The sequence below is a fragment of the Lepidochelys olivacea genome (assembly GCF_965140295.1).
Source record: "Lepidochelys olivacea isolate rLepOli2 genome assembly, chromosome: 17".
Taxonomy (NCBI): domain Eukaryota; kingdom Metazoa; phylum Chordata; order Testudines; family Cheloniidae; genus Lepidochelys; species Lepidochelys olivacea.
The window spans coordinates 23,518,449-23,540,253 of NC_140427.1; the positions used below are offsets into that span (position 1 = coordinate 23,518,449).

Here is a 21,805-nt window from a genome sequence, read left to right on the forward strand (position 1 = left end):
ATAGGAGGTGCCCAGTGGATTTTCCAAGGTGCCTATCTCCCACTGAAAAACCTCTAAAAATCTGGTCCACAGATTGTAGACTGCCTTTCAAAAATTTTAGAATTAAGAAAACAAACATCTGAAACCTAGGAAATTCAAAGTTAATGTTGCACTTTCCCAACAAGCTACACTCAGATAACAACCACTCTCTTAATTCTGTCCCAATACAAAAAAAGTACTCTTCTTAGGCTTTGGAGCCCCAGAGTGCTCCAGATGCTTGTGTTTCTTACTCAGAAAGCGCACAGAAGGAGATTTCTGTTTCTTCCATAGTCAGAACAGTAAGATACAAGGCACTACTGACAGAGTAGTGCATGAACTCCCCTGCACTAACCTAGTGAGCTCCAGTGCTAGTTGAAGTGCAGTGTCCATTAGGTCAATGACTCTTGACCCTCAGGGGTCTGTCAGTATAATCAAGGGGGTCTGTGAACTGATTGGTCCCTCCCAAAGACAATGCATAAGGGGCACGCAGGGTCACATGGCCCCCGCACAGATTTCTGCCTTCCAACGGGACCCATCCAGAGGGGCTACTGCAGACTCTGCCCGACAGGGCAGTGGGTGGACAAGGCCTCAGGCCACCTCTCACCGCAATGCCTAGCAGAGAGGAGGCAGCAGCTCCCGCTGGCAGCCACGCTCATCATGTGTCCGTGCAGGGAAGGAGGAAGCAGCAAGGAGGCTGACTGTGGGCTGAGCCCCCTCTCTTCCTGATACATGGGGTTGCTTCTCCTTCCCTGCTGCTGGAGTCCCAGCACTTCTAGATACCTGCTTTGCAGACTGCCCGCTGAGGTGAGTCGGGGGTGGAGGTGGCACTCCCTCCCTAAGCCTGGCCACATAGGGCTCACTCAGCCCCCCCGAATGTTCCGCTGCAGTCGCCTCAGGTCCCTCCTCCAGCCCCCACCCAGGTACCTGTCCCAGTACACACACACACACACACAAGCCCCCTCCAGCACCCGCCCAAATATCACCTAGCAATGCTATAATTTATCATGAGTACCAGGTAAGATATCAATATTTTAAGTTAGCTATCTTTTTGTTGAACTGGTCAAATAATAATTTATCTACAGTAATATGTGTGATAACTATTAAAGTAACATGAAAAACAAATTATGAGCAACAAAATAATGAGGAGGAAGTTGGGGATCTGCAGATTTGTCTATTTAAAATTAGGTTAAAAAAAAAAGGTTGAGGATCACTGCATTAGGTAACCCCTGAGACACATGTCCCTCCACTTGTGTGTCTTTTTCTTAATACCTCTGGAAACAGAACACACCTCTAAGTGACACACTCCTGACCAATGAGAATGAGGGTCACTAATGGGCAACAACACCCAACACTGTAAGTAATATTTAAATCCAGGAGACTTTGACATAAGCACTCCCAGGACCAAGCAGAGCCCAAACAATAAAAAAAATCAACTACATAAAAAATAAGAAAAAAAAAGAGAAAAAAAAAAAGTGTGTCCTTATGACTTAAAAGTTAAAGAGCATCTACAGATGGACTAGATGACCTCCTGAGGTCCCTTCCAACCCTGATATTCTATGATTCTGTGATTCTAATAATTCTATACTAGGACTGTCAATTAATCACAGTTAATGCACACGATTAACTCAAAAAAATTAATCGTAATTAATCGCAGTTTAAATCGCATTGTTAAACAATAGAATACTAATTGATATTTATTAATTTTTTTTATTTTTTCTACATTTTCAAATATATTGACTTCAATTACAACACAGAATACAAAGCGTATACTTCCCCCTTTATATTATTTTTATTACAAATATTTGCATTGTAAAAATGATAAACAAAATCATAGAATATCAGGGTTGCAAGGGATCTCAGGAGGTCATCCAGTCCAACCCCCTGCTCAAAGCAGAACCAATCTCCAATTTTTGCCCCAGATCCCTAAATGGCCCCCTCAAGAATTGAACTCACAACCCTGGGTTTAGCAGGTCAATGCTCAAACCACTGAGTTATCCCTCCCCCAAAAGAAATAATATTTTTCAGTTCACCTCATACAAGTATTGTAGTGCAACTTCTTTATCATGAAAGTGCAACTTACAAATGTAGATTTTTGTTGTTATATAACTGCACTTAAAAACAAAACAATGCAAAACTTTAGAGCCTAAAAGTCCACTCAGTTCTACTTCTCATTCAATCAATCGCTAAGACAAACAAGTTTGTTTACATTTACAGGAGATAATACTGCCCTCTTCTTATTTACGTCACCAGAAGTGAGAACAGCTGTTTGCATGGGACTTTTGTAACCAGCATTGTGACGTATTTACGTGACAGATATGATAAACATTCGTGTGCCCCTTCATGCTTCGGCCATCATTCCAAAGGACATGCTTCCATGATGATGACGCTTGTTAAAAAAAAAAAAATGTGTTAATTAAATTTGTGACTGAACTCCTTGGGGGAGAACTGTATGTCTCTGGCTCTATTTTACCTGCATTCTGCCATATATTTCGTGTTATAGTAGTCTTGGGTGATGACTCAGCACATGTTCATTTTAAGAACACTTTTGCTGCAGATTTTACAAAATGCAAAGAAAGTACCAATGTGAGATTTCTAACGATAGCTACAGCACTCGACCCAAGGTTTAAGAATCTGAAGTGCTGTCCAAAATCTGAGAGGGATGAGGTGTGGAGCATGCTTTCAGAAGTCTTAAAAAAGCAACACTCCGATGCGGAAACTACAGAACCCAAACCATGAAAAAAAAAAATCAACCTTCTGCTGGTGGCAACTGACCCAGATGATGAAAATGAACATGCGTCGGTCCGCAATCCTTTGGATTTTTATCGAGCAGAACCCGTCATCAGCATGGACACATGTCCCCTGGAATGGTGGTTGAAGCATGAAGGGACATATGAATCTTTAGTGCATCTGGCATGTAAATATCTTGCAATGCCAGCTACAACAGTGCCATGAAAATACCTGTTCTCACATTCAGGTGACATTGTGAACAAGCGGGCAGCATTATCTCCTGCAAATGTAAACAAACTTGTTTGTCTGAGCGATTGGCTGAACAAGAAATAGGAATGAGTGGACTTGTAGGTGCTGAAGATTTATACAGTTTTATTTTTGAATGTAGTTATTTTTCTTTATATAATTCTACACTTGTAAGTTCAACTTTCATGATAAAGAGATTGCACTACCTCACTTGTCTTAGGTGAATGGAAAAATACTATTTCTTGTTTTTTACAGTGCAAATATTTGTAATAAAAAATAAAGTGAGCACTGTACACTGTGTATTCTGTGTTGTAACTGAAATCAATATATTTGAAAACATAGAAAACACCCAAAAATATTTAAATAAATGGTATTCTGTTATTGCTTAACAGTGCAATTAATCGCTTGACAGCCCTACTCTATACACTAGCAAAATTAAAAAAGCTCTGGCTGGGATGATTTAGTTGGGGATTGGTTCTGTGTTGAGCAGGGGGTTGGACTAGATGACCTCCTGAAGTCCCTTCCAACCCTGATATTCTATGATTCTATGAAAATTCTAAAAGCGTAGATTATATGCAAAGGCATAGTGAATGCTCCACTCTGACTACCAGCCACACACTGTAAAAAGAAACTGAGGGAGGGGCAGAGCAGCTACACTCTTTATATCACAGCTCAAGCAGGAGGAAAAGGAGGGCTGGTACCACTAGGGAAAACTCTCCAGCACCAATGCATTGGTCGCGCACATTCCTGGAGTGGAGCGGACATATGCAAGCACTTGAACTCCAAATTTTGGGGGTTTACATTAAACAAAAAAACACACACCACCACCACAACAAAAAAACCCAAACCAACCCTGAATATCCTTGAAAGGCATTACAATTACTGATAATTTCACTTTTAAAAAGTTTGTGTGGTAATTAGCATGAAATTAAGATTGAGCTAATTATTCTACTTCAACAAGAAATATTCCAAAAAAAGTCACTTGAAAGTAAACATTGAAACTATTTAGGGCTTCTTTATAGATAAAAATTGTTCTGAATTAACCGAATCAGCGTAGTTTAACTATACCATATTGTTAAAGCAATATAGCCCACCTAGTATGAACAAGTTATACCAGTGTAAAGTGCGTCTGGTATCTCAAGTGCCAATACACAAATGCAAGAAGCCTGGGAAAGAAGCAGGGAGAACTGGAAGTCCTGGCACAGTCAAGGAATTATGATGTGATTGAAATTAAAGAGACTTGGTGGGATAACTCACATGACTGGAGTACTGTCATGGATGGATATAAACTGTTCAGGAAGGACAGGCAGGGCAGAAAAGGTGGGGGGGTTGCATTATATGTAAGAAAGCAGTATGACTGCTCAGAGCTCCGGTATGAAACTGCAGAAAAACCTGAGTGTCTCTGGATTAAGCTTAGAAGCGTGAGCAACAAGGGTGATGTTGTGGTGGGAGTCTGCCATAGACCACCGAACCAAGGGAATGAGGTGGACGAGGATTTCTTCTGGCAACTCACAGAAGTTACTAGATCACACGCCCTGGTTCTCATGGGAGACTTCAATCACCCTGATATCTGCTGGGAGAGCAATATAGCGGTGCACAGACAATCCAGGAAATTTTTGGGAACTGTAGAGGACAATTTCCTGGTGCAAGTGCTGGAGGAACCAACTACGGGCGGAGCTCTTCCTGACCGGCTGCTCACAAACCGGGAAGAATTAGTAGAGGAAGCACAAGTGGATGGGAATCTGGGAGGCAGTGACCATGAGATGGTCAAGTTCAGGATCCTGACACAAGGAAGAAAGGAAAGCAGCAGAATACGGACCCGGGACTTCAGAAAAGCAGACTTTGACTCCCTCAGGGAAAAGATGGGCAAGATCCTCTGGGAGAATAACATGAGGGGGAAAGGAGTCCAGGAGAGTTGGCTGTATTTTAAAGAATCCTTATTGAGGTTACAGGGACAAACCATCCTGATGTGTAGAAAGAAGAGTAACTATGGCAGGCGACCAGCTTGGCTTAACAGTGAAATCCTTGCTGATCTTAAACACAAAAAAGAAGCTTACAAGAAGTGGAAGATTGGACAAATGACCAGGGAAGAGTATATAAATATTGCTCGGGCATGCAGGAGAGAAATCAGGAAGGCCAAATCACACCTGGAGTTGCAGCTAGCAAGAGATGTTAAGAGTAACAAGAAGGGTTTCTTCAGGTATGTTAGCAACAAGAAGAAAGTCAAGGAAAGTGTGGGCCCCTTACTGAATGAGGGAGGCAACCTAGTGACAGAGGATGTGGAAAAAGTGAATGTACTCAAGGCTTTTTTTGCCTCTGTCTTCACGAACAAGGTCAGCTCCCAGACTACTGCACTGGGCAGCGCAGCATGGGGAGAAGGGGACCAGCCCTCTGTGGAGAAAGAAGTGGTTGGGGACTATTTAGAAAAGCTGGGAAAAGTCTATGGGGCCAGATGCGCTGCAGCCATGAGTGCTAAAGGAGTTGGTGGATGTGATTGCAGAGCCATTGGCCATTATCTTTGAAAACTCATGGCGATCGGGGGAGGTCCCAGATGACTGGAAAAAGGCTAATGTAGTGCCCATCTTTAAAAAAGGGACGGAGGATCCTGGGAACTACAGGCCGGTCAGCCTCACCTCAGTCCCCGGAAAAATCATGGAGCAAGTCCTCAAGAAATCAATTCGGAAGCACTTAGAGAAAAGGAAAGTGATCAGGAACGGTCAGCATGGATTCACCAAGGGCAAGTCATGCCTGACTAATCTACTTGCCTTCTATGATGAGATAACTAGCTCTATGGATGAGGGGAAAGCAGTGGACGTGTTATTCCTTGACTTTAGCAAAGCTTTTGACACAGTCTCCCACAGTATTCTTGTCAGCAAGTTAAAGAAGTATGGGCTGGATGAATGGGCTATAAGGTGGATAGAAAGTTGGCTAGATTGTCGGGCTCAACAGGTAGTGATCAACAGCTCGATGTCTAGTTGGCAGCCGGTATCAAGTGGAGTGCCCCAAGGGACGGTCCTCGGGCTGGTTTTCTTCAATATCTTCGTTAATGATCTGGAGGATGGTGTGGATTGCACCTTCAGCAAGTTTGCAGATGACACTAAACTGGGAGGAGAGGTAGATACGCTGGAGGGTAGGGATAGGATACAGAGGGCCCTAGACAAATTAGAGGATTGGGCCAAAACAAATCTGATGAGGTTCAATAAGGACAAGTGCAGAGCCCTACACTTAGGATGGAAGAATCCCATGCACTGCGCTACAGACTAGGGACCGACTGGCTAGGCAGCATTTCTGCAGAAAAGGACCTAAGGGTTACAGTGGATGAGAACCTGGATATGAGTTAATAGTGTGCCGTTGTTGCCAAGAAGGCCAATGGCATTTTGGGATGTGTAAGTAGGGACATTGCCAGGAGATCGAGGGACGTGATCGTTCCCCTCTATTCAACATTGGTGAGGCCTCATCTGGAGTACTGGAACCACCTGATCAACATCCTCTACAGCAAACAGGGAAAGATAAAGAATGAGCTCTCAAAAATGGATACTCTCATAAAAAACAACCTTCCACACAAAATTCCTCGTGGCTGGACTTTAGTAAAACTAGACAAGCCATTTACAACACACACTTTGCTTCTCTACAAAAGAAAAAGGACACTAAACTTTCTAAACTACTACATGCCACAAGAGGCCACAGCAATGGTTCCCTCAACCCACCCAGCAATATTGTTAACTTATCCAACTATACTCTTAGCCAGCAGAAGCAACTGTCCTATCTCGGGGCCTCTCCTTCTGCCCCTCCACCCCCACGAACATGATACAGTTCTGTGGTGACCTAGAATCCTATTTTCGATGTCTCCGACTCAAGGAATATTTCCAACAAACCTCTGAACAACATACTAATCCACAAAGACCTCCCTACCAACACTAAAAAAAGAAGGATTCTAGGTGAACTCCTCCTGAAGGTTGAGACAGCAGACTGGACTTCTACATAGACTGCTTCCGCCGACGTGCACGGGCTGAAATTGTGGAAAAGCAGCATCACTTGCCCCACAAACTCAGCCTTGCAGAACACAATGCCATCCACAGCCTCAGAAACAACTCTGACATCATAATCAAAAAGGCTGACAAAGAAGGTGCTGTTGTCATCATGAATAGGTCGGAATATGAACAAGAGGCTGCTCAGCAGCTCTTCAACACCACTTTCTACAAGCCATTACCCTCTGATCCCACTGAGAGTTACCAGAAGAAACTACAGCATTTGCTCAAGAAACTCCCTGAAAAAGCACAAGATCAAATCCGCAGGCACACTCCTGGAACCCCGACGTGGGGTATTCTATCTACTACTGAAAATCCATAAACCTGGAAATCCTGGGCGCCCTATCATCTCAGGCATTGGCATCATGACAGCAGGATTGTCTGGATATGTAGATTCCCTCCTCAGGCCCTACGCTACAAGCACTCCCAGCTACCTTTGAGACACCACTGACTTCCTGAGGAAACTACAATCCATCGGTGATCTTCCTGAAAACACCATTCTGGCCACTATCGATGTAGAAGCCCTCTACACCAACATTCCACACAAAGATGGACTACAAGCCGTCAAGAACACTATCCACAATAATGTCACGGCTAACCTGGTGGCTGAACTTTGCGATTTTGTCTTTACCCCTAACTATTTTATATTTGGGGACAATGTATACCTTCAAATCAGCGGCACTGCTATGGGTACCCGCATGGCCCCACAGTATGCCAACATTTTTATGGCTGACTTAGAACAACACTTCCTCAGCTCTCGTCCCCTAACGCCCCTACACTACTTGCGCTATATTGATGACATCTTCATCATCTGGACCCATGGAAAAGAAGCCCTTGAGGAATTCCACCATGATTTTAACAATTTCCATCCCACCACCAACCTCAGCCTGGTCCAGTCCACACAAGAGATCCACTTCCTGGACACTACAGTGCTAATAAACAATGGTCACATAAACACCACCGTATACCGGAAACCTACTGACTGCTATTCCTACCTGCATGCCTCCAGCTTTCACCCTGACCACACCACACGATCCATCGTCTACAGCCAAGCTCTGCGATACAACCGCATTTGCTCCAACCCCTCAGACAGAGACAAACACCTACAAGATCTCTGTCAAGCTTTCTTACAACTACAATACCCACCTGCTGAAGCGAAGAAACAGATTGACAGAGCCAGAAGAGTTCCCAGAAGTCACCTACTACAGGACAGGCCAAACAAAGAAAATAACAGAACGCCATTAGCCGTCATCTTCAGCCCCCAACTAAAACCCCTCCAACGCATTATCAAGGATCTACAACCTATCCTGAAGGACGACCCAACACTCTCACAGACCTTGGGAGACAGGCCAGTGCTTGCCTACAGACAGCCCCCCAACCTGAAGCAAATACTCACCAGCAACCACATACCACACAACAGAACCACTAACCCAGGAACCTATCCTTGCAACAAAGCCCGTTGCCAACTGTGCCCAAATATCTATTCAGGGGACATCATCACAGGGCCCAATAACATCAGCCACACTATCAGAGGCTCGTTCACCTGCACATCTACCAATGTGATATATGCCATCATGTGCCAGCAATGCCCCTCTGCCATGTACATTGGTCAAACTGGACAGTCTCTACGTAAAAGAATAAATGGACACAAATCAGATGTCAAGAATTATAACATTCATAAACCAGTCGGAGAACACTTCAATCTCTCTGGTCACTCGATTTCTGATCTCAAAGTGACTTTCCTTCAACAAAAAAACTTCGAAAAGACTCCAACGAGAGACTGCTGAATTGGAATTAATTTACAAATTGGATACAATTAACTTAGGCTTGAATAGAGACTGGGAATGGTTCAGTCATTATAAAAAGTAACCTATTTCCCCTTGTTTATTCCTTCCCCCCCCACACTGTTCCTCAGACGTTCTTGTTAAACCCTGGATTTGTGCTGGAAATGGCCCACCTTGATTATCATACACATTGTAAGGAGAGTGATCACTTTAGATAAGTTAGTACCAGCAGGAGAGTGGGGTGGGGGGAGAGAAAACCTTTTGTAGTGATAAACACCCATTTTTTTCATGGTCTGTGTGTATAAAAACATCTTCTGTATTTTCCATAGTATGCATCCGATGAAGTGAGCTGTAGCTCACAAAAGCTTATGCTCAAATAAACTGGTTAGTCTCTAAGGTGCCACAAGTACTCCTTTTCTTTTTATCTGGAGTACCGTGTCCAGTTTTGGGCCCCACACTACAAGAAGGATTTTTTAAAAATTGGAAAACGTCCAACGGAGGGCAACAAAAATTATTAGGGGACTGGAACACATGACTTATGAGGAGAGGCTGAGGGAACTGGGATTGTTTAGTCTGCGGAAGAGAAGAATGAGGGGAGATTTGACAGCTGCTTTCAACTACCTGAAAGGGGGTTCCAAAGAAGATGGATCTAGACTGTTCTCAGTGATAGCAGATGACAGAATGAGGAGTAATGGTCTCAAGTTGCAGTGGGGGAGGTTTAGGATGGATATTAGGAAAAACTTTTTCACTAGGAGGGTGGTGAAGCACTGGAATGGGTTACCTACGGAGGTGATGGAATCTCCTTCCTTACAAGTTTTTAAGGTCAGGCTTGACAAAGCCCTGGCTGGGATGACTTAGTTGGGGATTGGTCCTGCTTTGAGCAGGGGGTTGGACTAGATGACCTCCTGAGGTCTCTTCCAACCCTGATATTCTATGATTCTATGGTACAGTTTATTCCTGTATGGAAAGGAAAATAAGCTATACTGGTATAAGGCACCTTTATACCTGTACAACTGTACAGGCAATATCAGTGGTTGTACTGGTATAATTATTTCAGTTAAAAAAACAGTACACAATTATGCAAAATAGGTATACTTGTATAACTTTCAAGTGTAGACCAAGCCTTACACTGTTCATCATTTTCTCTGTCTTGACTACATGGCTCCTTAGTCACCAGTCACAGGAAACACTGGTAAAGCTATGGACCCAATTCTTACCAGGAGACTTGCCCTTCTGTGAACTGCTTCTTCTCTCTCTGCACCTGGTTTGTATGCATGAAGCTGTGTCTTTGACAGATTTGCTCACAGGTCCCACATCTGAAATAAGGAATCCTACCTGCTCCGAAGACAAAACTGTCTCTGATGGGTTGGTTTGACACTTAATACTGGGATCCACCTTTAAAAAAAAATCAAAACCCACTCAATACTTTCTGTAATCACTTTAGGGGATTTAATGTAGATAAATAGCTCTCTCTCTCATGGAACATCCACTTCAAGGGACATTCTACAAACAGAAAACACTACTTGGAGCTTAAATGCCATTAAAGAAAACTGGTCTGATTTTCATAAGGTATAAACTGTGTAAAATAAATGTAAAAATAAAAGCTCTCTTTTTTTAAAATTGGTATTTCTGAGCATCTTGGTGATCTGTAATATCACTTATGACATCAGCAATTTGAGCTCCATCCTAACATAATATTTAACAAAAAAAAATCTTCAAGGTCAGATTTTTAAACGAGTGCTAAAGAGGTGTAACTGTATACTCCAATGACTAGTAAGGCATCTAACTAGCCACTTACATGCACAGCTGCCACAATTCTATGTGCATTTCTAAAAATGTCTCTAAGTCTAGTATTTAAGCAAAGTGATATTTTACACAGTAACATTATTCGGTTTAAGTAAATATTACAAAATAAAAACTAGTTTTCAGATTTTTTCATTGTATCAGCATATACTCATATCTCAAATGATGTTATCATTCAGCAAGATAGTTGTCAGCTGCAGTCTCAAAGTGCCAGAACTTGTCCAACCTATTAATAAACAGGTTTGAGAGTATATGCAATAAGGGGACAGGATGTCTGGCCAAAATTGTTTGTTGATATCTAGTGTGAAAGTTCCTCCTTTGCCTTGGTAGGTCCTGCGCTTATTGTCGGATTTGCTCGCCTCAGAGGTTCACGGCAGCCCTCAGTTTGGCCACTTTCATGGCTCAAATCTGCCGTTCATTCAGTTAGCCTCATCACTGGCTATGGGGAAAAGGAAGAAGAACAATTCCCGCAGTCTCTTCTGATCTACCCAGTGGATCAGGCCAGAGACCTTCCCCTCCGGTGGAACCCACAGTCCAGGTCAACTCCTCCGGTATCAAGTAGGAAGTTGGGGAGATGGAGGGATGGGAGGAACCCGAGCCCGCCCTCTACTCTGAGTTCCAGCCCAGGGCCCTGTGGATTACAGCTGTCTACAGTGGCTCCTGTAACAGCTGCACGACAGCTACAACTCCCTGGGCTACTTCCCCATGGCCTCCTCCCAACACCTTCTTTATTCTCACCACAGGACTTTCCTCCTGATTTCTGATAATGCTTGTATTTCTCAGTCTTCCAGTAGTACACCTTCTCACTCTCAGCTTCTTGCGCCTCTTGTTCCCAGCTCCTTGCACGCACGCCACAAACTGAAGTGAGCTCCTTTTTAAACCCAGGTGCCCTGATTAGCCTGCCTGTCTGAATTGATTTTGGCAGCTTCTTGATTGGCTGCAGGTGTTCTAATCAGCCTGTCTGCCTTAATTGCTTCCAGAAAGTTCCTGATTGTTCTGGAACCTTCCCTGCTCCCTTACCCAGGGAAAAGGGACCGACTTAACCTGGGGCTAATATACCTGCCTTCGATCACTCTCCTGTAGCCATCTGGCCCAACCCTCTCACACTAGGTATACCGTTGTGTTAAGAACACTCATGAAAAATTTCAGCTTGAAAACAAGTTTTTCTGAAGGTTAATAACTATCAAAAATAGAGGGGTTGTTTCTTTAACCACAATTAATGTAATGCTAAAATGGCCTGGAACCTATAGGGTCCAGAGTGACCTAGACAAATTGGAGGATTGGGCTAAAAGAAATCTGATGAGGTTCAACAAGGACAAGTGCAGGAGTCCTGCACTTAGGATGAAAGAATCCCATGCACCGCTACAGGCTGGGGACCGACTGGTTAAGCAGCAGTTCTGCAGAAAAGGACCTGGGGATTACAGTGGACGAGAAACTGGATATGAGTCAGCAGTATAACCTTGTTGCCAAGAAGGCTAATAGCATATTGGGCTGCATTAGTAGGAGTATGGCCAGCAGATCGAGGGAAGTGATTATTCCCCTCTATTCGGCACTGGTGAGGCCACATTTGGAGTACTGTGCCCAGTTTTGGGCCCCACACTACAGAAAGGATGTGTACAAATTGGAGAGAGTCCAGCAGAGGGCAACAAAAATGATTAGGGGGCTGGGGCACATGACTTACGAGAAGAGGCTGAGGGAACTGGGCTTGTTTAGCTTGCAAAAGAGATGAGTGAGGGGGGATTTGATAGCAGTCTTCAACTACCTGAAGGGGGGTTCCAAAGACGATGGCACTTGGCTGTTCTCAGTGGTGGCAGATGGCAGAACAAGAAGCAATGGTCTCAAGTTGCAGTGGGGGAGGTCTAGGTTGGATATTAGGAAAAACTATTTCACTAGGAGGGTGGTGAAGGACTGGAAAGGGTTACCTAGGGAGGTGGTGAAATCTCCATCCTTAGAGGTTTTTAAGGCCCAGCTTGACAAAGCCCTGGCTGGGATGATTTAGTTGGTGCTGGTCCTGCTTTGAGCAGGGGGTTGGACTTGATGACCTCCTAAGGTCTCTTCCAACCCTAATCTTCTATGATTCTATAAGTGCTGCAAAGATGTGAATAGATGTTGCTCTGCAGTGCAAGCATAAATGGAAGCAGATTCATGGTCCAAATAAGGTTAAATGAAGAACTAGACAGAATATAGGCTTTTCCCCTGCTAAAAATTTTGCAACAACTTGTAAAGACAATTGTTTGAGCAAACTTTTCCATGGAAAGTAAGATCCTGGTGAAAATCTGAAATCCAAAATATTTTGATTTGTAAGTGCTGTCGTGCTCCCTTTCTCCTCCAAGGGCTGGGCTCCCTGGTCAGACATCTCACCTGATACACCTCTCCTCTCCTGGTGTAGGGAGACAGCTTCACCAGGGGAGTCTCTGGTCATGATGAATCATGGGAGATGTAGCTGAGCTGGGAAGCTTAGCCCATAGAGAATGGGGACACGAGGAAACCAAATTTCAACTTCCATGAGATAGCACAATAGGATACCTGTATCAAAATATTTCAGTTTTTTGGTTAAATAATCATGTAAGTTTTCCATGGAAAGTAGACAGATTTTTTTTTAATACAAAAAATTCCATTTAATGGAAAACCCAATTTCCCATCAAAAACCGTTTAGATTAAAGCTTTTGACCAGCCATGGTTAAATGCTAGGGATAAATCTTTGCTTTGAGTGGTAGCCCCCTAAGCACTCATGCCTTTCTCTCCAGTGTAATGTGTAAAAGATGGAAGTAGACAGAGTGGGCATGTCTGGAAAGACCTGGATTTAGTCACAATCTCTTGATAAACTGGTGTTTAACCCTGTATCTCACATTTCAGGCCTCACTTCTATGCGGAAATAACTTGGCAGCCATACACCAGCACTCTCATTAATACAGGATACATGTCCCCTGCACATCCTGTCCTGCTCATCTTTACTTTGTATGTCTAGAAAGAACAATCAAACCAAGTATGGGATATTACAATACACAAGGTTCAGAGAAATCTTTCCTCAATGAACCAAAAAAATTGAGTTAAATAGTGTGCATAAATTAAGAATACTAATGGTCACTCAAATTAATTGCTCAGTGTTTTGGAATAACACTAAGGCTTTGTGTACAGTACCTTGCTTTTAGTGACACGGCTGTGCTGCCACAGCCATGCTGCTAAAAGGCATGCAGTGCAGCTGCTGTTTGTCGGCAGGAGAAAGCTCTCCTGCTGACAAAAAACTTCCACCTCGCCACGAGCAGCAGCGACTTTGTCGGCAGGAAAGTCTTCCTGCCGACAAAGAGCTGTTCACACCGGCTCTTTTCATCAGTAAAACAAAAGTTTTGCCGAAGAAGTTCCAGTGTAAACAAAAGCTTAGGGCTTACCATGGATCGATGCTGCAGCAATTGATCCACCAGGGGCTGATTTAGCGGGTCTAGTGAAGACCTGCTAAATTGACCACCACTCGCTCTCCCGTCGACTCCAATACTCCACCGGAAAGAGAAGCATAAGGTAAGTTGACGGGAGAATTTCTCCCGTTGACCCAGCGCCGTGTAGACAACGCAATAAGTCGACCTAAAGTACGTCTACTCCAGCTCTGTTATTCACGTAGCTGGAGTTGCGTAACTTAGAATCATAGAATCATAGAATATCAGGGTTGGAAGGGACCTCAGGAGGTCATCTAGTCCAACCCACTGCTCAAAGCAGGACCAATCCCCAATTTTTGCCCCAGATCCCTAACTGGCCCCCTCAAGGATTGAACTCACAACCCTGGGTTTAGCAGGCCAATGCTCAAACCACTGAGTTATCCCTTCGGTCGACTTAACCCCTTAAGACCTGCCCTTAGTGACATAAGACATAGTAAATACTAAGGGACAGATCACAATGGAGTGATGCGGATTTACATTGGCTGGGAATCTGACCCTAGAAGTCCAATCCAGCCAACCCTTTAGTTTCTCACAGTTTTATGTAAGTTACTTCAATGGGACTACTCACACAAGAAGTTTGTAGGACCAGGCCCTCACTGTAGTATAGCGTAGTTATCACAGCAGAATATCCTGTAGTACAGGAACACATATTGCAGTGTTCCTTTACCCCATACCTGCTGTGGACTGAATGGCAGTCCCTCCTGAAGAAACACCACTGAAGACTGAGCTGAAGCATGGCTCATCTGTTCTTTCAGTTTCGCATGTGCTTCCTGTGTGTCTGCAGGTTCCTGCACCGTTTGTGCAGCAGTGTTCTCTACAGGCTCGGTGGTGTGGATAGTATAAATAAATTCAGAAGACTGTGGCAAAGAACAGGCTATTGCTTGATCTGTTCCCACCATAAATGTAATATCAGAACCTACAGGTGTAAGAGGCTCCAGCTGGCTGGCGTGACTCGAGGAAGGTGCATCATTATTCCCAGGGTTAATGATCAATTGCTGGCCTGCATTAGGCTGTGGGGTTGGACACTGGTTCTCCACAGGTTCCACCTTCACCATCTCTAACTTGGGGGATGAATGCATCTCATCTACAATCTGAAAGACAGCCTCTAGGTTTACTTCTGTCTTCTTGTTTTCATCAGCTGTATTGCATGGCCAGTTAGATGGCAAAAATTCAACTGGGTATGATGACTGCATTGGAGGATTCTGGGAAAACAAAATGCAATGGACTGTAATAAGAAAAATATTACTACAATATTAGATATATTCAAAGTTTCTTAGCTTCATCAGTTCCAAGGCCAGAAGGCACACTAGAGCTTCCCCAAAATAATTCCTAGAGCACATCTTTAAAATAACATCCAATCTTGATTTAAAAATTATCAGTGATGGAGAAAACCACCATGACCCTGGGTAAATTGTTCCAATGCTTAATTACTTTTGCTGTTAAAAATTTACACTTTATTTCCAGTCTGAATAGGTCTAGCTTCAACTTCCAGACATTAGATCATGTTATATCTTTCTTTGCAAGACTGAAGAGCCCATTATCAAATATCTGCTCCCCATGTAGGTACTTATAGACTAATCAAGTCATCCCTTCACCTTCTCCTTAAGCTAAATAGACTGAGCTCCTTGACTCTGTAACTATAAAAAGGCATGTTTTCTAATCCTTTAACTATTCTCTGGCTCTTATCTGAACCATCACCAATCAATCAACATTTTTCTTGAATGTGTGGACAACAGAACTGGACACAGTCCTCTACCAGCAGTCTCACCAGTGCCAGATTCATATGTAAAATAACTCTCTACTCCTACTTGAGATTTCCCTGTTTACACATTCAAGGAAAGCATTAGTCCTTTTGGCTACAGCACCAAACTGGGAGCTCATATTCAGCTGATTATCCACCACAACCCCCAAATCTTTTTCAGAGTCACTGCTTCCCAGAGTCCCTCATTGTGTAAGTACATCTACATTCTTTTTTCCTAGATGTATAAATGTACACTTAACCGTATAAAAATGTAGTGTTTTCTTGAACCCAGCTTACCAAGCAATCTAGAGAGGTCTGAATCAGTGACCTTTCCTCTTCATTGTTTACTACTCCCCTAATTTTTGTGTCATCTGCAAACTTTGTAACTGTTGATTTTATGTTTTCTTCCAGATCATTAATAAAATGTTAAATTGCATAGGGCCAAGAACTGATCCCTACAGGATCCCAATAGAGACACACCTGTTCAAGGATGATCCCCCGTTTACAATTACATTTTGAGACCTATTAATTAGCCAGCTTTTAATCCATTTAATGTATGCCATGTTAATTTTGCATCTTTCTTGTCATGCAGTACCAAGCAAAATGTCTTACAGAACTCTTAGTCTATTACATCAACACTATTATCTTTAGCAGCCAAACCTGTGTTCTCATCAAGTTCTTAGTAGTGTCTCAGGTCCATCAATTACTTCCCCTTAAACACCTGCCTTACTCTTTGCAGGTCCACTTTTGCCCCATTTGTATCTCCAGAAATAGGCTTCAGGGTACTCCGCATGTATTCAAAATTTCTCTTATGCCCAATGTTGAGAACTTTGGAGGGAAGCATCTAATTTTTGTTAGTGGAGGGCTAGCGTGCTCGCTCTCTCTCTCTCTCGCTCCCTTTTTTTCAGTAAGGCAAAAGAAATTTAAGCAAGTCTCAGATAGTTTGAGAAGAAAATTATTGTCACTAAAGCAGAGAGAAAACTTCATAACACCACAGAATGAAGGCCATAATTGTGATGTCCAATATTCCCTCCACCTCCCAATATCTGAGGCTGCTTATCCTCTTTCCAATATTGGCTTATACTATATCTTTTATTACATTAAACCTAGGAATTTTGTTTGCCCCCAAATAAATTGTAACATCATAAATAGTAATTAGATAGGGATTTCTTTTAGAAGTCTTTGCAGTAAGAATGTAATCCTAGGGAGAAGCGTCATTTTCACCATTGTGATTCTACCAGTCAAGGATATTATCATCCTAACCCATTTTATCATATTTTTTAAAAAGTATTTACAATAGAGTTATGTTATCTGCATTCTGTACATTTTCCTAACAGGGGTTCATATTGCCTTCAAAGGACTTTTGAGATTTTTCCCCCTACCCGAATTTAATATTTTAAAGCTATTTTGGGGTATCTTGGTTTAACTCAAGTGCTAGATGCCATCCTCACTAATACAAAAATTAACAACTGGCAGTATGTAACCTGGACCTACAGTCTTCCTACTGATCCTTGTCACCCTTTCCCTCTCCGGAAGTGTAAAGGTCCACTCTGAAAAGCTGTGGAACTAAGATCTCAGATCTTTGAGTCTTTGTGGTCAGTAAACTCCAAGGTCTTGCTCCGGAAAGAATGCATCATACTTACAACTTAGGCTTGACCAATAATGGGTATGTTAAGGTTCTCTTACTCTCTATCCACCCAAAGTCTAGCAGAAGGCGTCAGATATATTTTTCAAACACCAGCACTGTTCTTGGTCTTTTGAAGACTTTTACAACCCTGTTTCAGCATCAGTGGAAAAATACAAAGGAGAGCATAGGCTCTTGTATTTTTGAAAAAGACAGACTTCTAACATGTAAAATGATAGGAAGTTGATTCAGCATTCCAGGCATAATATAACCTCAGAAAAAACAAGGTATCATCTTGCACAAGTGAAATGCAGGACACGGAATATTGGACAAACAGTGTCAAACCTTGAGGGCTGAAGCTGTCCTCTTCACATTCTGTAAGTTTTTGGAAACAGGGGTACTTGAGCACAGATAGGAGATACAAAATTCGACACGGCATCATTACACACAAAGTGTGAACAGAATATTAGGATATCATTATTAAAAAGACCCTTATTGTTATTTTAAAAAACTTAACTCTGTGTGTGTGTGTGAGAGAGAGAGAAACAGGTCCTTTTATTCATCCAAATCAGAGATTTTTACTAGACCACTGAAAGGCATATGTCCAATCTATGGACTACCACTGTACCAAATTTCAAGTTTCTACTTTCCCTATGAGTTGGTAGAAGTTGTTTTTTGTTTGTTTTGTTTTTTAAGGAAAAAAACTAGACAACCAACATTTTTTGTCACTCACTTCCTTCTAAAGAAGGAAATGAAAACCAAGAACCAGTAAAACTGTTTTTGCTTAAACACCACAGGAATATTCTCTTCCGGGTAGAGAAAAACCTAGAAAATTTCATCCTGAAAAGTGTAAATCAGACAAAGTTGTAAGAAATTGAAAACAGGCCTTTTGGAATGGAGATACGCAGGCAATCATAACTCTATCTGTCACTAGGCACTATAGGCCAGATTTCAAAGTATTTAGGTGCCTAAAAAGAAAAGGAGTACTTGTGGCACCTTAGAGACTAACCAATTTATTAGAGCATAAGCTTTCGTGAGCTACAGCTCACTTCATCAGATGCATATCGTGGAAACTGCAGCAGACTTTATATATACACAGAGAATATGAAACAATACCTCCTCCCACCCCACTGTCCTGCTGGTAATAGCTTATCTAAAGTGATCATCAGGTGGGCCATTTCCAGCACAAATCCAGGTTTTCTCACCCTCCACCCCCCCACACAAATTCACTCTCCTGCTGGTGATAGCCCATCCAAAGTGACAACTCTTTACACAATGTGCATGACAATCAAGTTGGGCTATTTCCTGCACAAATCCAGGTTCTCTCACATCCCCCCCACCCCCATACACACACAAACTCACTCTCCTGCTGGTAATAGCTCATCCAAACTGACCACTCTTCAAGTTTAAATCCAAGTTAAACCAGAACATCTGGGGGGGGGGGGGTAGGAAAAAACAAGAGGAAACAGGCTACCTTGCATAATGACTTAGTCACTCCCAGTCTCTATTTAAGCCTAAATTAATAGTATCCAATTTGCAAATGAATTCCAATTCAGCAGTTTCTCGCTGGAGTCTGGATTTGAAGTTTTTTTGTTTTAAGATAGCGACCTTCATGTCTGTGATTGCGTGACCAGAGAGATTGAAGTGTTCTCCGACTGGTTTATGAATGTTATAATTCTTGACATCTGATTTGTGTCCATTTATTCTTTTACGTAGAGACTGTCCAGTTTGACCAATGTACATGGCAGAGGGGCATTGCTGGCACATGATGGCATATATCACATTGGTGGATGTGCAGGTGAACGAGCCTCTGATAGTGTGGCTGATGTGATTAGGCCCTGTGATGGTGTCCCCTGAATAGATATGTGGGCACAATTGGCAACGGGCTTTGTTGCAAGGATAAGTTCCTGGGTTAGTGGTTCTGTTGTGTGGTATGTGGTTGTTGGTGAGTATTTGCTTCAGGTTGCGGGGCTGTCTGTAGGCAAGGACTGGCCTGTCTCCCAAGATTTGTGAGAGTGTTGGGTCATCCTTTAGGATAGGTTGTAGATCCTTAATAATGCGTTGGAGGGGTTTTAGTTGGGGGCTGAAGGTGACGGCTAGTGGCGTTCTGTTATTTTCTTTGTTAGGCCTGTCCTGTAGTAGGTAACTTCTGGGAACTCTTCTGGCTCTATCAATCTGTTTCTTTACTTCTGCAGGTGGGTACTTCTGCAGGTGGCTTAACCTGCTTAATCACTTTTCAAAAGTCCCAGTATGCACCTGAATACCTTTGGAAAACCTGGCCCTCACAGCTATAATACCACCAAGTGTACACAAATATTAGCAGTAGCTGGTAGTAACTCCTATATTTAGGGTGCATAACCCTTTCCATTATAAAGAATCCTTGTAATCTTTTCAGGGTGGATTTGATTTAAACCAAATTGATTAGTGATTTAAATCATGATTTAAATCACTATTCAGGAAGACTCTAATCATGGATTTCTACATAAAAGTGTATTCTTGTTGGTGGTTATAACCTTAATACATATTCTTCACAACTCAGAGATAGATGTAGATTTCATTTTAAAAAGGTACACACTATACATTTTTAAAGTGATTTATTTTGAAAACTTTTCAGATTACTTTTACAGCTATATCAGAAAATGAATGATTGTTTGGTTATTTCATTTACCAAAGGTAACTGAAGCAGATATTTATGAAGTCATTGGGAGGTGAATTATCTCCAGTTCAACAGGTTAATCATTAATATCTGGAGGATTTTCTTGCCATGCTGTATTAGGAGAACATCACCAGACAGACATTTAAATTGTTTTATTTAATTAAAACAACATTATGTATTCTGGATTTTTTTCTTCAACAGCAAACAATATTTTAACAAAACAAGCATATGAATTTTTGAATTTAAACATTCAAGTTTTTTAAAATCAGGTTTGTTTTTGTTAAAATTGTTTTTACCTAAAATAGTTAAATGAAATTAAAAAAAAAAAAATTAAATTGACTATGTCAGCCAGGTCAACATGAGAAACAAGTATACAGCCAATATTCATAACTTTGAATACAACGACACATGCATACAAATAGGAAGAATATATCCAGTAGATCATAACCTTTACATAGATATGTTATATGGCATACGTAACATAAAACATATTCCAGTTATGCCATATATATATACACATTCATAAGCATATTTCCATAAAGCCTTATGGGGTGCACCGTCACACCGAGTATTGAGAATATCTGCAAGAAAATGAGCTGGAGACAGTGCTTGTCCCATTTGTTTTTTTAATGCTTGTAATTTAACTCTGTCATTGCTTATTTCTCTTTTTAAGATCTCACTCAGTTCCTTCCAAATTTCAACAGTGTCAGCAATAAAACAGTTACTTCCCTGCATTTTGTTCAAGGCTACAGAAATAGGCTTCAGGGTACTCAGCATGTGTTCAACATTTCTCTTAAGCCCAATGTTGAGAACTTTGTCTGTGACAGTGCCATCTATTTTTTCATGCTTTTGTTCACAAACTGTCATCAGATTAGGCCAGTTCTTGATACAGTGCTCAAAACAGCTTACTACGGAGTTCCATCACACGTCTTGTGAGAAAGTTAGCTTGGTTCCTCCCACTTTTTTCAGAGCAGCTGCTGCAAAGTGGTTGTTACAGAAGTATTTTGCAATTTCAACAACATTAGCCTTTATTTCTGGAACACTGAAGTCTTTGGCTAGGAGGTGCATCAAATGAGTACTGCAACCATATGTTATTAGCTTGGGACTCTCTTCTAAATTTCTTCTCATCTTGGATACATTTGCAGCATTGTCTGTGACCAAGCTGCGTACTAGACATTTCAATTTTTTTTTCCACAGTTTGTTATAGCTTTTACTCCTGCTTCTTGTCAATATTCTGCTATGTGTGCATTTCCTGATGTATCAATTGTTTCTGTAAGGAAGACATTCCCTTCTTCTGTTGTCACACAAGCACGTACAACAGGATCATTGTGGACATTGCTCCACCCATCAAGACTCAGGTTAACAATTTTACCCTCTAGACCTTTTGCACACTGCTCAATTTCTCTTTCATACACTTTATCCAGCAATTTGCCTGCAACATCTGCTCTGTTAGATGGACTGTATCCTGTTCTCAGTAACTGAACCATGTTAATGAAGTGTGGGTTCTCCATCATATAGAAAGGAGAGTTTGTTGCATAAACAAACCGAGCAAATTTTTCATCAATGACCTCTTTTTGTAATCTGCTGGTTCTTATCACAAACTTATCTATGGTTGTTTCTGGATGATGGAGATTTTTTTTTCTTTTTCCTACAGGTGATATACTGTGGCTATGTGACATACATGATGTGACTGAAACACTATCATTGGCAGATAACTCTGAAACTATAGAAAATGATGGTGATCTTG

General features: G+C 41.9%; 1 protein-coding gene across 1 annotated transcript in view; it reads right to left on the reverse strand.

Annotated features, from left to right (window-relative positions):
- Window positions 1-21,805, reverse strand: part of HSF5 (heat shock transcription factor 5) — a gene marked incomplete at both ends in the record, with an annotated part of 65,670 nt that overhangs the window by 30,802 nt on the left and 13,063 nt on the right. Inside the window, 2 exons of the mRNA XM_084650641.1 lie at window positions 10,021-10,198; window positions 14,712-15,239. Coding sequence (XP_084506767.1) covers window positions 10,021-10,198; window positions 14,712-15,239 — 706 coding nt within the window. The remainder of the gene's footprint in view (window positions 1-10,020; window positions 10,199-14,711; window positions 15,240-21,805) is intronic.